The sequence below is a fragment of the Canis lupus genome, chromosome 12 (assembly GCF_003254725.2).
Source record: "Canis lupus dingo isolate Sandy chromosome 12, ASM325472v2, whole genome shotgun sequence".
NCBI classification, from domain to species: domain Eukaryota; kingdom Metazoa; phylum Chordata; class Mammalia; order Carnivora; family Canidae; genus Canis; species Canis lupus.
The window spans coordinates 68,118,100-68,133,313 of NC_064254.1; the positions used below are offsets into that span (position 1 = coordinate 68,118,100).

Here is a 15,214-nt window from a genome sequence, read left to right on the forward strand (position 1 = left end):
GGGTTGATTTTATTTCAAACAGAACAATTTCACAAATTGGACTAAGACTAAACATAGTATAACCTTATGATATCCACTCTAAGTCCTCTTGGTGTCACAGGAGCATAAATATAATTTCAGCTGTGAGTAAAACTAAAGGAAGGAAACATGAACTCTAAAATTAACATGATCTACCTTTAGAACGTTTCAATTTTTAGGGAGTGATTTACTTTAGAAATTGAAATATGAATCCAGAAATATGAAGTAGGAGTTTGTTGCTTGTTTTCAAGGGAATTTTTTTTTTTGTATTATAAAATTTTAATACTTTGGTAACTGTGCTTCTTTATTATTATTATTTTTTTGGCTGTTAAAACGTGTTTTTTTTTCATAGTTACAATTTTTTAAAAAAATAAATTTATTTTTTATTGGTGTTCAATTTACCAACATACAGAATAACACCCAGTGTGCTCATCCCGTCAAGTGCCCCCCCAAATTTAAGTTAAACAATAGATAAATGTACTATGTAGATCAGAGCCAGAATTGATATAAAGTGTTACAATGCTTGTACATTTATTTATTGATAAAGGAATGGTCTGACAGAGGTATGGTTACACTTTCCATTCACAGCTGTAGTCAATGTGCAAAACACAACAGTTAATCACTTCAGTAATAAATTTATACTCAGAACTGGGAGAGGTGGTCAGAATTAGTGCAGCAGAACAGAGAAAATAAAGATGAAATTTTAAAAAATGGAAGGAGATTTTAACTATCTGTGCCCTATATCCTTCACCACTTTATTCCCTCAGTTGTCCTCATTACCTGAGTCTTCAATTAAAAATTTTTGATTGACACATACTTTACATAAAAAAATGGGGATCCCTGGGCGGTGCAGTGGTTTAGCGCCTGCCTTTTGGCCCAGGGCACGATCCTGGAGACCCGGGACCGAATCCCACGTCGGGCTCCCTGCATGGAGCCTGCTTCTCCCTCTGCCTGTGTCTCTGCCTCTCTCTTTCTCTCTCTGTGACTATCATGAATAAATAAAATATTTTTAAAAAAATGTACAAAAATTTAAGGTGAACTTATGAATTTTTATGTATATGTACAACCATATAACCACCACCCATATGAAGATAAGAAATTTCTAGGACACTGGAAGACTGTCAAGAATATATCATGTATTTATATATTTATTTTATATATACTTATAATAAAATATACACTAAGCTCTCTGAAGACAGACAGCATGCCTACAATGAGTCTGAGTCTTGATCCCTTACTAGCTAATGAGGCTTTTAATAAAAGTCACTAAATCTCTGAGAAGGCGTCCCCCTTCAGTTTTCTCTATTTGGAATAGTACCTCACTACTTTGTGGTTTTATTTATACGCTGCAAGTTTGTATCAAAACTTAAATGACAAGTCTGGGGGCACGGGGGTGGCTCAGTGTTTGAGCATCTGCCTTTGGTTCAGGGTGTGACCCCTTTGGTTCTGGGATAGAGTCTCACATGGGGCTCCCCACAGGGAGCCTGCTTCTCCCTCTGCCTATGTCTCTGCCTGTCTGTCTCTCTCATGAATAAATAAATCTTAAAAAAGTGACAAGTCTGTAAAAGTGCCTTATAGATGATAAAACAATATATGAATGGGCATGAGTACATTATTCTACTTCTACATAAGCTTCATTGCCTACAACACTGTGGAGAGAGTGTTTATTATTTGTTAAATTTAAATAAATTTAAAAACACCTGACATGCTTATTGACAGACTAAAATTGTAATAGGGAACATTAGAAACAGATTCTGATGTAGCCAAACTGAGATAATGGGAGGTTTACATGCTTGTGTGGAAACATCTGACTTTCCTAGAGGCTCTGTTGGGAGTGTTCTCTTCTGGTTCTTCATCTTATGACTGATTCTTAGGATCTGATTCCTCTGTCTGCTCCTTGAAACATTTTTGTCCACAAAAATGACTTTTGGCAAAATCCTGATTACTCTCTCCATTAGCTCATTGACGAATTCATCCACTTTCATGTGACTTCCAAGGCTCTATCTCTGATTTAGACCTTTACCTCATATTTGGGACTTTCCTATTTATACCTGGTTATATGATTGATATTTCATGCTCTAGATTTTTCCACCTGTGATCTTGTATCTATGCCAGAACCCTAAAAGTTATTCTTGACACTTTCTCCTCTTCATCTTTTTGTACATATAATTCTTGTGGATTTATCTTCTAAATTGTTTTTTGAATCCTTATACAACTGCCAACTTTCATTTGAGCTACCCCAATAATCTCACTCACTGGTTTCCTTACCAGTCTTGTCCTCTTTCATGCTGCTACCAGAGAGTTTGAGGATCTCTAATACGAAATTCTCAGAGCCAGTTTCTTTCCAAAGTCATAAACCTTAAAGTTACAAAACAACTTGAGATATAAGACAGTACTTCCCACAACTTCATTCAGGATTTCCCAGAAATTTCCAGGAATACTTTGGGTTAGGGAAAAAAAAAAGTGACTATTCAATTTGGCCCATCTAGGTAGGGGGGAGGTGTGGTAAGTTATCCAACTCATGACTTTCTCACAGTTGTTTCCATATTTACAAATAAAGATCAGATATTCTGTATATTAAACCTAGAATTAGAGAAAGGCTTTGACCCTGAATTCTCAGTAAGGATTAAAGAAAGCTCTAAACTTTGAAAAATTTACTCCCCAATTTGTGACTTTAACAGTGGATAAGTGTACAGCTGGCTTTGGATCTTCAGGGATGAAATTTAGATTCGATAATTTAATTCTGTGTTTACATAATCAATTAATGTGTTCATCACAGACAGTTCAGAAACTGCAGTTTGAAATATATAATAGAATGTAAAAACCAAATACACCATAGTCTCTATACCTTCCATTTCCTATGCTATGTCATTAGGAACTATTTTGAAGTCACTAGGGATTCCTGTGCTCTGATAATATTTTAAGGAGAAAACAATAAAATTATCACCAAGCAGTATATATGATACATTTTCAAATTAGATGAAATGGTATTATAACTTTAGACTCATGGTGTAAAGAGGAATAAAAATAAGGACTTCTGAATTTTATATAAAGAACATATTTCCTTATGTGAAAGAATTACTATGTGCTGTTGCCCAAAAGAATTGCAGAGGAATGCTTGGAAAGTCCAATGTTTTACATAAATCTAAAAGATCAAGAAAGATCATACTGTATCAAATAGGAGAAGAATACTGTTTTCTTTTAAATATAAACATTTTATCTAATTATCCCAAGTCCAAAATCTGAGAATGGACCAATTTACAGTGGGTGTTTTTATACATTTTAATGAAAGAAATTAGGCAACTTCAAGAATGGAAATATGATGTAAGATCCTATGATCTTATATCTTTGGTAAAATAATTATTTCTCTGAGTGATTGCAAATAAGATAATTTATTGAGAATTATACTACCAAAAATCCTTATCTGGACCCCCAAAGCCTCAACTAGAAGCTGCTATTAACTATTTCCAAGTACTGTCTTTCCAATTTACCTTCTTAGTCTGAATCAGTTTTTAAATGTCCTTAGTTCCCTTCTATGTGTAGACTAAATTTTTCTTATTTAATAAATCAGAAAGACCAAGCTGAATTCATCTGGCATTAAGTACAAAAAATACTGAAATTATACATTTGACACATACAACATAAAACTTTGATAGTTGTAGACTTTTCTAGCTACTGCTAATTAGACACAAATGAAAAAAATTAACATACATCAATAACATTAAGTACTCCTGTGGCTTTGAATTTTAGAATGTAGTGTTTATTTTTGTAAGTATAACAAAAATAATTCACAATGAAGCATAAATTATATAGTAGGCTATACTTAAAACTCTACAATAACTAAAATACTTATACCATCCTAATCTCTTATTTCCAATAAAATTTTAGATGAAGCACGTTACCTCATTTCTCATGATTCTCCAAAGATTTAGTGTAATTCGGCCAACAATATTTATTTCACTCATTGTTTCTGATCCATAGTCATCTCTTTCAGGTGCAAATCTATTCTCAATTTTGTCATCTACAGAAATGAATACAGATTGCATTACTCAAAGAAACCAAATTTCCAAGCAAATTATGCCAAATAAAATGAGAATAAAATTTTAAAAGATTAAAGATGAAATATAATCATCTATTTTGTATTAGAGAATAATCGTTATTTTGATTAAAACAATTTTTCCCTCTAAGTTATGAATTTTGTGAAATGTCTCTGAAAATTATATACTTTTTAAATAATAAAAATGTGTATAAACACATTTTTTAAATAATAAATCTTTTGCACTTTAAATTTGGTAATTTCTGGTGCTATTTTTATGAACACCTAACACTACAGCATTTCTTTGGTGTTAGGATGAATATGTTTATTGTTATACTGGTCATTTCTTGGAAAACATAGTAGAGTTTTTAACCTAAACAACTCTCTAAAAATTTATTGACATCAGTTGATGATGTTCATATTTGGAATGAATTTCTCCTTTGTATGGATAACTAGATGAAGAGTAGAGTTCTGAGTCTAGTTTCTTAGATGACTTTACCTAAAATATAAATTAAAATGTGTTTCTCTTATATAACACTGGGTATATACAAAAGTTAGAGGATCTATAATAATATATATGTCTATATACATATATATACACATACACACATATATATATATTTAGCATATATTGAATGTCTACTATCTTCTAAAAACTTTATTATTTCTTTTATTTTAACCTAGCCACTTTATAATGTTAGTGTAATCTTCATTTTGCATTGTAGTAAATTCTACTCAGAAATCTTATTATCTTGGCCCAGGTCATACAGTAACAGAACCAATATTGTAAACCAGGGTTACTTGATTCCGGAGAACATTTACATATACTCATCCCTCTTTCTTTAAAGAGATGATGTTTAAAAGTTGATTTCATTTAACATTTATATAATGTTTACTATGTTCTTAGGCACTGTTCTAAGTACTTTACAATTGCTCTATGAGATAAGTTCTATTTCATCCTCATTTTACAGATGAACAAACTGAAGTGTGACTAGGTTAAGTAACTTGTTTGACATCACATAACTAGTGAGCAGGACAGTCAGGAATTGAACCCTGGCAATCTTTCTCCAGCACCTGTGCTCTTTACTGCCTAACCATTCCCTTTTTATTATACCATGCTGCCTCATAAAAATGGTTTCAGTAGTGTTCTATAAGGCTAGAAGTTGGGAGTGCCTGATTGGCTCAGTTGGTAGAGCATGTGATTCTTGATTCCAGGGTCAGGAGTTCAAGCCCCACCTTGGGAGTGGAGCCTACTTAAAGACAGACAGATAAATAAATAAATGGACAAGAGCTTTCATTCACTTTTCTTTTCTAATTTATTTATTTTAGAGCATAGAGAGAGAGCACATGTGCACATGAGGTGGGGAGGGGAAGAGAAGGAGGGAGAATCCTCAAACAGAAACCCTGCTAAGCAAGGGGACCCTGAGATCATAACCTGAGCCAAAATCAAGAGTTGGCCACGCCACCAACTGAGCTACCCAAGTGTCATTCACGTTTCTGATCTGAAGTCATATACCTTACCTGTTATAGCTAATTAAACTGATTAATAAGTAGACCTGAACACTCACACTGATGATCCTGAGTATTCAGAAACCTACCCCAAAAGAAATGTTGAAAAAACCGAGGCGTGCCTGGTGGCTCAGTCTTAAGGAAGTGCCTGCCTTCGGCTCAGGTCATGTTCCTGCAGTCCTGGGATCTAGCCTTGCCTGGAGTCAGGCTCCCTACCTCTACCGCTCCTCCTAACTCATGCTCTCTCTAGCTCTGCTCTCTTTCAAATAAATAAAATCTTAAAAAAAAAAAAAGTGTTGAAAAAATGGAGATATGCCACTATTCCTAGCACTCAAGGGACACAGAAGCTATGAAAAATTTGTGCAATGAAAAACTAAAATTATTTCCGCCTTTTTGTTCCAAGCTTTTTGCAAAGCTCAAAATACTTCTTGTCCTTGAATCTTCTAGCTTCAGCTTCAGCCTTTCCCTTTAAAGTTACTACCACTTAAGATACTGTATTGAAGTCATAACCTCTCCCAGGAGTTCTCTATTTTCACCAATATAATCAAAGTAAATGCTTTTGTCCTAGTTAGATCAGTGACTTTATTTATTTTTTATTTTAGGTACAAGTGTGACAAATATATTTCTTTTTATGGTTATTAAAGTTCTCTCCTGTATTTCAGTAAATGAAGCATTTTATTTTACTTTATTCCACTGTTGGTCATAGTTTGATCAGTGACTTTAAAACAAAGTTATTAAAAATTCTGTAGTTATAAAGAAAAACATAATTCTGAAAAGTGCTTTATAATTATGATGTTATTTTTGCTCCTGTCCTTCAAACAGAATCAGACTTATGGGAAACAGCCTTCAAAATTCATGCAACTTTTCAGCCTGATACCTAAATAAAAATCAAGAGTGTTCCTCTACTATCTTCTCCTTCTTTATAATAACCGGAAGGATAAAACATAGAACCAGACAAAATAAAATTATACGTTTTGTGTTTCATAATGATTATAAAGTCTACCTCATAATGTAGAAAAATACTTAATAAGATGCAGGATGAAGGAAGCATAACAAAAATGGGATATATGTGTTATTAAAGTTATATAATAAGAGGCCTATATATATATACACACATGAAAAATGACTGAAAGAAAAAAAACCCTACATATATATTAACAGCATATATAGTAGTGAAATGGGGGTATTTTTTCTTTTACTTTTGATTTTTGAATTTGTCCATAATGGAGTTATGATATATCTAGAACTTACACAATTTATATTAAAAATTAGAACAGTACTTTTTAAACATCGTCTTTATTTACTTTGTAATTTGCTCTGGTATTGAGTGATAAAATATTCACAATGCTTCGTACCTGGCACCCGAGAGATCATCTGACCTAAGTCAACACTTAAGGCAGCAGCCCTTTGTAAGAGGTAACCCCAGGAATGCATCTGAATTTCATATCCTAGCAAAATATCAGGATCATACCTAAAAGGAATGAAAAAGTTAAACGAAGACCAAACACTTGAATCTTTAATTATTTCTTCATGATGAAAAATACAAAAAATAAAAAATCTATTAGGCTTCTCGGTTGGAGAAGGGGTGATATAATGGATACAGGAAGGAACAGGGCAATTAGAGTGCCGGATTTTAAGCTACTTTTGTAAGGCAATTATAGTTTTTACTGAGGCTATATTTGATATGACTTAGGGAAGAAGCTGATTGAAATTGGGGTGGGAGAGAGGCATTACCACTCAAGTATAAGAGTGAGCATATGATTGAGATTATATTGTGCGCAGGGGCAGAGTGAGGTGTGAGGGCATGTGTGGATACTGTTTTGAAAAAGATTCCCCCTCCCCCCAGGTTTTGTTGTCACTTCTCTACCTCTGTAACCTATACTATCTTACACAGTTTTAATGCTGAGAGAGAAAATGAAAATGTCTTCCTTTTCTCAATTTTAATGACTTGGTCCTCACATGAAGTAAGGCCTCAGTAATGACAAGTTTGTCCTTTAAACTTAAGAGGTGACTCAGTTTAATGGAATCATGAAATATTAATAGAGGTGAGATTAATGTGGGGAAGTTAAGCATTAGAAACTAGAAGAAAAATGAAAAATGTGCTCATTGCAGTCACACAGTTGCACTGGTAAAACTGAACTGACAATGTGCATCCAACCCAGAAATAGCCTTCTTGTGGCTCCTCTTAGTACTTTCATGGTGACCACCATAGAAATATGTTTGGTTATAGTACAAGGGAAAATATACTTGAAGATCTGCATCAATGGAAAAATTGTATGAGGAAGAGAGAAAATGATTATATTCACAATTTGAGAACAAAACCTGGAAAGCAAAACAACAATAATGCTCCAAATTATTCTGTTGTCTTATTTATAAAAGCCAAAAAGCAGACTGAAAGATTACAAAAACTTATAAAGTTAGGTTTTACATCGCTGGTTGTAGTCACTCTGAACTGTGGGATATGCAGCCTGTCCAAAGTGTGTCATTTAACACTTGAAGTATCATCCAAAGTCTGTAGGGTAGGATTATACTAATTTACTGATGGAAGGTATATATGGCTACTCTGCAAGTCTGTGGTAGAACAATGGATCATAAGCAGAAGATCTATTTTTAAAACCAGCTTGCTAATATTTTATCATACTTTCATAGCTGCTTTCTTAAAATGATGGGGCTGAATGGCTTTAGTTTTCACTTAGTTAACAAAAATCAGAATGCCACAAAAATGTGTCCTTACTTTTAATCCTGAAGGTTTAAATGGTGATGTCAAAAGAACCCGGTTCAAATGTCTGCAATAGCATTCTTTTTATTATCTTTATTCCTTAGAGGCCCTATCAAAATACATTCTAGAATATAAATTTCAACATCTAGTAATCTGCTTGTGATCCACTATTATACTACATGCTTAGAGAGTGGCCCTCAAACTTATCAGGAGAAAAAGATAATGTCCATATATTTTTCTCTATACAAATAGGGTTGAAATTTCTGGGAAAACCACTTAATTTAATGATCACCGATGGACTAATTTAATAGAACAGCCAAATGGACCTTTTCACCAACCTATAAAAAGTACTTTCTTAGCATAAAGTGCCACATGGCTGGTAATTCTGGAACAAAGAGTAGGGGTAATGCATGATCATGGGGAAGCAAAAGAAAACAAGGCAATATGCAACAATGAGGTAAATAGTCTCAGAGATCAGAGGCTAAACAGGACACTAATACTTAGTTCAGAAAAATCCTAGGGCACTCAAGAAAAGAAGAGGTTTCCCACACTCTTCCTGCTTAGTCTTCTAACATAGTATCTAATATGTTAACATAACTTTGTGGATAGCAACTTCATCAATTCTTCCAATAAGGTTAAAGTCTTTACAGGGCAGTTATCTGAATGACAAGTGCATCTCCCTGAAAACTATATACTGTCTAAATTTGAGAAAGTGAGGCAGAAATATCATACCAAGTGACTCTATGGATCATCAGGGATAAAAGATTTGAAGGATTCCCATACACATACGAAAGAACAGAGGCAGCTGACTGCTTTAGTACCAAGAGTAACTCAGACTAGGCATTGCAATGTGGCCATGGTTGGCCTTGATCTTCAGAGAAGAATCTGGAAGATTGTTGGAGTTCCTACTTCTTCTAAGCACAGGTACATGAAGAGGCTGCAAGACGGTTACAGAGCCCTTCTTTGATAAATCTTATTTTAAAAATTTATTTATTAATGAGAGACACAGAGAGGCAAAGATACAGGGAGAGGGAGAAGCAGGCTCCCTATGGGGAGCCTGATGTGGAACTTGATCCCAGGACTCCAGGATCACAACCTAAGCCAAAGGCAGACGTTCAACCACTGAGCCATCCAGACGTCCCAGATTTTATCCCCTTAGAAGAACTGGGTAGTTGTTTCAATATTTTCCAGATCCTGTTATGTATATTTGTTTTTTTAAAAAGATTAATTAATTAATTAATTAATTATAGACCTAAAGAGAGAGAGGCAGAGACACAGGCAGAGGAATAAGCAGGCTCCATGTGAGGAGCTCGATGCGGGACTCGATCCCGGGACTCCAGGATCGTGCCCTGGGCCAAAGGCAGGCGCTAAACCGCTGAGCCACCCAGGGATCCCTGTATATTTGTTTTTTGAATTAGAGGCCATTTTGTCTTAAGAGACTCCAACGCTGATAAATCATGTCTCAAGTTCAAAATCTCAAGGATTTCATTTCTTCTATGAAAACGTGTGCTTACAGTAACAAAATCTTTGTGACTTGTTCTTCAATTCTGGTGAATTTAATCTACTTTATCTAGTTTCTAAAAGTTATGGAAAGAATAAGGTTGGGTAGATGGGATTAGTGGTGAAGGAAAAAACTGGAGAAAAAGCAAGTAGCAGAAATATGAAAATGATTTATTTGCACAGGTAGATAAAAGCTGCTTCACAACAGATTTTAAATAACCTTTTATTTCTGTACACAAGAGAGATAAAGGGGTTCTAACTAGGGTAGTGGCAATGGGTGGGCAACGGGGGAAAGGGATGATGTGATGATCTTGAAACATAATTCTGAGGTTAAATGGATAAAATGTATGGATGAGGGAAGAAAAAAAGGAGAAATCAAAGCTTATATTTAAGTTAGGGAGACTGGGGAAAATGTAAAATTATTAATAGTTCAAGGAAAAACAGAACAATGATTGTGACCAGAAAACAATGGATTTGGTTTTATTTTTTTATATCACTTCATAAGACTTTTTATGTTTGCCATCTGAGGAGGTAAATATTAAGAGTGTAAAAACAAAGACAATAAAACTCTGAAGATATGCTTCTAATATGCATTTATATTTAGTACCTAAAACTATACCTTACACTCAGAGTTAACATTTATGTATTGACCTGGCTAAGAGTTTTACGTGCATTATCTCATTTAACTTTCTTTTTCTTCTTCTTTTTTTTGGGGGGTGTGGCAAGGGACAGATGGAGAGGGAGAGAGAGATCTTAAGTAGGCTCCACACTCAGGGCAGAGCCCAGTGAGGGGCTTGATCTCACAAACCTGAGATATGACCTGAGCTGAAATCAAGAGTTGGCCACTTAACCAAATGAGCCACCCACACACCCTTCATTTAACTTTTATATCTATTATGCATTTTACAAATGAGGAAACTAAAGCTTAGAGAGATAAGTTACTTGCTCAAGATAAAAATATAGATGGAATGACATGGGCAGAGCTAGAGTGTATTATGCTAAGCAAAATAAGTCAGAGACAAATACCGTATGATTTCACTCATATGCAGACTTTAAGAAACCAATGAGCAAAGGGGAAAAAAAAGAGACAGACAAACCAAGAAACAGGCTCTTAGGTATAGGAAACAAACTGATGGTTACCAGAAGGGATGTGGGTGAGAGGACAGGTGAAAATAGATGAAGGTGATTAAAGAGTGTAGCTGCTGTGACGAGCACTGGATGTTATATGGAAGTGTTGAATTACTATATTGCACACCTGAAACTTAATATAACACTTAATATAACACTGTTAACTAACTGGAATTAAAAAATCTTGAAAAAAAAAAAACCCACCCTGTCCTTCAAGTAACATCTTCCATTCATAAAGATATACAAATTTTCTGGCACCTGGGTGGCTCAGTTGTTTAAGCATCTGCCTTCGGCTCAGGTTGTGATCCCAGGGTCCTGGGACTGAGCCCCAAGTCAGGCTCCCCGCTTGGTGGAGAGTCTGCTTCTCCCTCTGCCCCTCTCCCTGCTTGTATGCTCTCTCTTTCTCTCAAATAAATAAAATCTTAAAAAAAAAAAAGACATACATGTTTAAAATATAGATGTAGAAACATATAATAAAAGCCATGTTCTTTAAAAAAAATTACAGAGCTGGGTGACTCTAGTCTATGCTCTTTTTTTTTTTTTTAAAGATTTATTTATTTATTTACGATAGACATAGAGAGAGAGAGAGAGAGAGAGAGAGAGAGAGAGGCAGAGACACAGGAGGAGGGAGAAGCAGGCTCCATGCTGGGAGCCCAACGTGGGATTCGATCCCGGGTCTCCAGGATCGCGCCCTGGGCCAAAGGCAGGCACTAAACCGCTGAGCCACCCAGGGATCCCCAAGTCTATGCTCTTAACAAAGCCTGTATTGTGGGGCACCTGGGGGGCTTGGTGGTTAAGCATCTGCCTTTGGCTCAGGGTGTGATCCGGGGGGCCTGGGATTGAGTCCCCAATCAGACTCCTGCAGGGAGCCTGCTTCTTCTTCTGCCTGTATCTCTGCCTCCCTCTCTCTCTCTCAGGAATAAATAAAATCTTAAAAAAAAAAAAGTCTATATTGAGTAGGTATTCAACAAATGAGCTGAAAGAATGAAATAATCTTTTAGGGGTTATTTAGGATAATATATAAAAGATGATACAGAATCGAAATGCCGATATTTAAGCACTCTTCTCTTTATAATAATATGACCTTTTAGAATAAGAACCAGAAATTGCTTTTATTTTGTTTACCATATTTTTCCTAACGACTAATATAATTCACGTTATGGACATGAAGAAATTTACTATACTTGCAAATGATTGACAAAATTCTCAATGTTGGCAGATAAGCCTGTTGGGAATATATTTAACAAGGAGAACACAAGCATAACAAAGCCCAGAGACATTACTGGAGGTGTGCTGGTACACAAAATGGTATTGACTGAAACTCTTCATGTTCTTTTTGCTAAGTTGATTGCGAAAATAAAAGTGTGGGCACTAGGAAGCATCTGATATGTTGATGATAACCTCTGTGAGAAGATAAAAGGTAGGAATGACAATGGTAACACTCAAATGGATAGGAATCCATCTAGTCATCAGTGCTATAAGTAGTAAAAACACTTTCCCTCTTTTTACCTCCCTGGAGCAGTGGGTAGCAGTATATTATTTTTGATGCCCTGACATTTAATCTTATTTTGTTTAAAACATTTTCTGGCATTCTAAATTTCAAAATGGTTTATTTTAACCCATCTAGTAGGATTCAGATATTCGGTCTGTAGAATATCATCTTTATCTTTCATGCAGAATATTGTTTCAATTTTAACAGAAAGAGTTCAACTATAGAAAGCAGAACAGGGATGCCTGGGTGGCTCAGTGGTTGAGCGTCTGCGGCTTAGGCTGTGATTCCGGAGTCCTGGGATCGAGTCCCACCATCGGGCTCCCTGCATGAAGCCTGCTTCTCCCTTTGCCTAGGTCTCTGCCTGCCTCTCATGAATAAATAAAATCTTAAAAAAAAAAAAAAAGGCAGAACAGAAAGGGTTGAGTGTAACAACATGCTCAAGGACGGATTTTATTCATACATTAAGACCCAAAGAGTATTTTCTAGCCTGCTTTAAGTATTTAAAAACCTAAGCCTAGCAATGGGAAGAAATCTTAAGTTTCTAGAAAAGTGAAGCATTTAATAAGAGGGTCCATAGCTACCAAAAGTTATAATCTTGAGGAAATGCAAAAGATTTACTCACTATATTTTTTAAATTAAAATACTTTTGTTTTAAAAAATCCTTTTCATAAATTTTGACAAGATTTTACTATCAAACATCCAGGCCAACTATCAAATGATCAACAGAGATTTTTAAAGATCCATGTATTACAAATGAGTTATGTATCACATAGTCCTATATTTATGAACAGATTGCGTGCCAAAGCTTTTTGGAAACTTGGTTTATAACTCAGAAAACATTTAAGAAAAAACAAAAGATAGTGAAAGGATGGCTCATTCCCAAGGTAGATACCTACTTAATGAATAATACAATTTAAATTTAGTATAGTTCCCAATTATTTCACCACCATAGAAAAGTCATGCTAAAATCCAACTGGAAAAGCTAGAGGTTAAGCCAGTATTTCTTTCATCAACCCTTCAATCTTGAGAATAGAATATTCTTTTGCCACCTCTAATCTGCTGGAAATGCAATGGTGGTGGGATGTATGGGCAAAATCTTTCCAAGGATAACCCTACTTAAGGGCCATAGGAAGAAATTCTCTTCCTTTTTCCTACCTTTGCCCATGTTAATCAATAGCAAGAAAAGACTCTGAACAAAAACTGGAAAAATCAGAAAATACAGAACAATACCTCTTTATTATATCTGCAATTTCTTGAAAAAGTGCCTTCTCATCGGGTGCATAGGTAACTTCTAGTCCTGTAATTCCAGATCTAATCAGCAATGGGGTCTGATACCTGATATCTAAGAAACAAGCAAAATGTTTATTACATATAATTATAAATCTCTTACTTTTGGGTGAAATTACGTTACTGAAATACTTCAAATTAAGAGAGTATTCCCCAAAATAAATACACAATTAACTCAATTTCTTGAAAGCTTTCTTAAAGGTTTTCTAGTTTAATATGCAACTGAAAATTCAAATTTCATTTTTTCAGTTATTTTCCTGAAAAGTCTACATTTCTCAAATTCCTCAAATAATAACATATCACCCAAAAAGAAATTTTATTACCTTGCTTCTGTCTTTACTCTTCCTATGGAAAGAGTTTTGCTTAAAAGAGAATATTTTAATCAGTGGTAGGCTGAGATTTAAGGAATTATGTATTACAAAAGATTATGTACCATATAGTCCTATTATTTATAAACAGACTGCACACCAAAGCTTTTTGGAAACATTGGTTTAGAACTTAGAAAGCATTTTATTAAAAAAAAAAGTTTACAACTACCTCTCAAGTTAAAAAAAACCCAAAACAACCCTGCTTTGTAGTGCTTGCCTATTTCCATTATGTAAAGACTCCCCACCATGGCAGATTTCAAACTACCAATGTGACATGAGCTAGTTCAAAAATTTCATAAAAATTTAACAACTGAAAAAAAAATTTAACAACTGGCTTGTAAGCTGGTACAAGTCTGCTGAAGTACACCACTGATTAAACTGCAAATTCCTCAATGATTTTGTTCCATGCTAAGACTTCCTCCTCAGTTGATTGAATTCATGTATTACTATTCAAAACTGCAGGACACTTCATAGTTTATAAAACGCCTTTATGTGGTATATGTGGAAGGAGCCTCGGTGTCCATCGAAACTGAGGAAGGAGCCTCGGTTTATGAATCGATAAAGAAGATGTGGTTTATGTATACAATGGAATATTACTCAGCCATTAGAAATGACAAATACCCACCATTTGCTTCAATGTGGATGGAACTGGAGGGTATTATGCTGAGTGAAATGAGTCAATCGGAGAAGGACAAACATTATATATTCTCATTCATTTGGGGAATATAAATAATAGTGAAAGGGAATAGAAGGGAAGGGAGAAGAAATGGGTAGGAAATATCAGAAAAGGAGACAGAACATAAAGACTCCTAACTCTGGGAAACGAACTAGGGGTGGTGGAAGGGGAGGAGGGTGAGGGGTGGGGGTGAATGGGTGACAGGCACTGAGGGGGGGCACTTGACGGGATGAACACTGGGTGTTATTCTGTATGTTGGCAAATTGAACACCAATAAAAAATAAATTTATTATTTAAAAAAATGTATATGTTTAGGAAGAGATATAAACAAAATTGAAATATATCTGAAAAGTCTCTTATTCTCCACTAACTTATAGTAGTAACTTCTTAAAAGCAAAGTAAAACTCTATATTAGGAGCAAAATACCAGCAATGCATACATAAGATAATCCACCCAACCTAGAGATAGTCATCTTAATTCA

At 35.0% G+C, this 15,214-nt stretch overlaps 1 protein-coding gene across 5 annotated transcripts in view; it reads right to left on the bottom strand.

The window, feature by feature from the left end:
- Positions 1-15,214, bottom strand: part of REV3L (REV3 like, DNA directed polymerase zeta catalytic subunit) — a 177,297-nt gene that overhangs the window by 49,131 nt on the left and 112,952 nt on the right. For all 5 annotated transcript variants that reach the window (XR_007401373.1, XR_003135812.3, XM_025444798.3 and 2 more), the window contains exons 18-20: positions 13,633-13,744; positions 6,919-7,034; positions 3,921-4,039 (exon numbers count right to left, since the gene is read on the bottom strand). Coding sequence is in view for 3 of the 5 variants with exons in the window: in XM_025444798.3 (XP_025300583.1) it covers positions 3,921-4,039; positions 6,919-7,034; positions 13,633-13,744 (347 nt within the window). In the remaining 2 variants the exon portion in view is untranslated. The remainder of the gene's footprint in view (positions 1-3,920; positions 4,040-6,918; positions 7,035-13,632; positions 13,745-15,214) is intronic.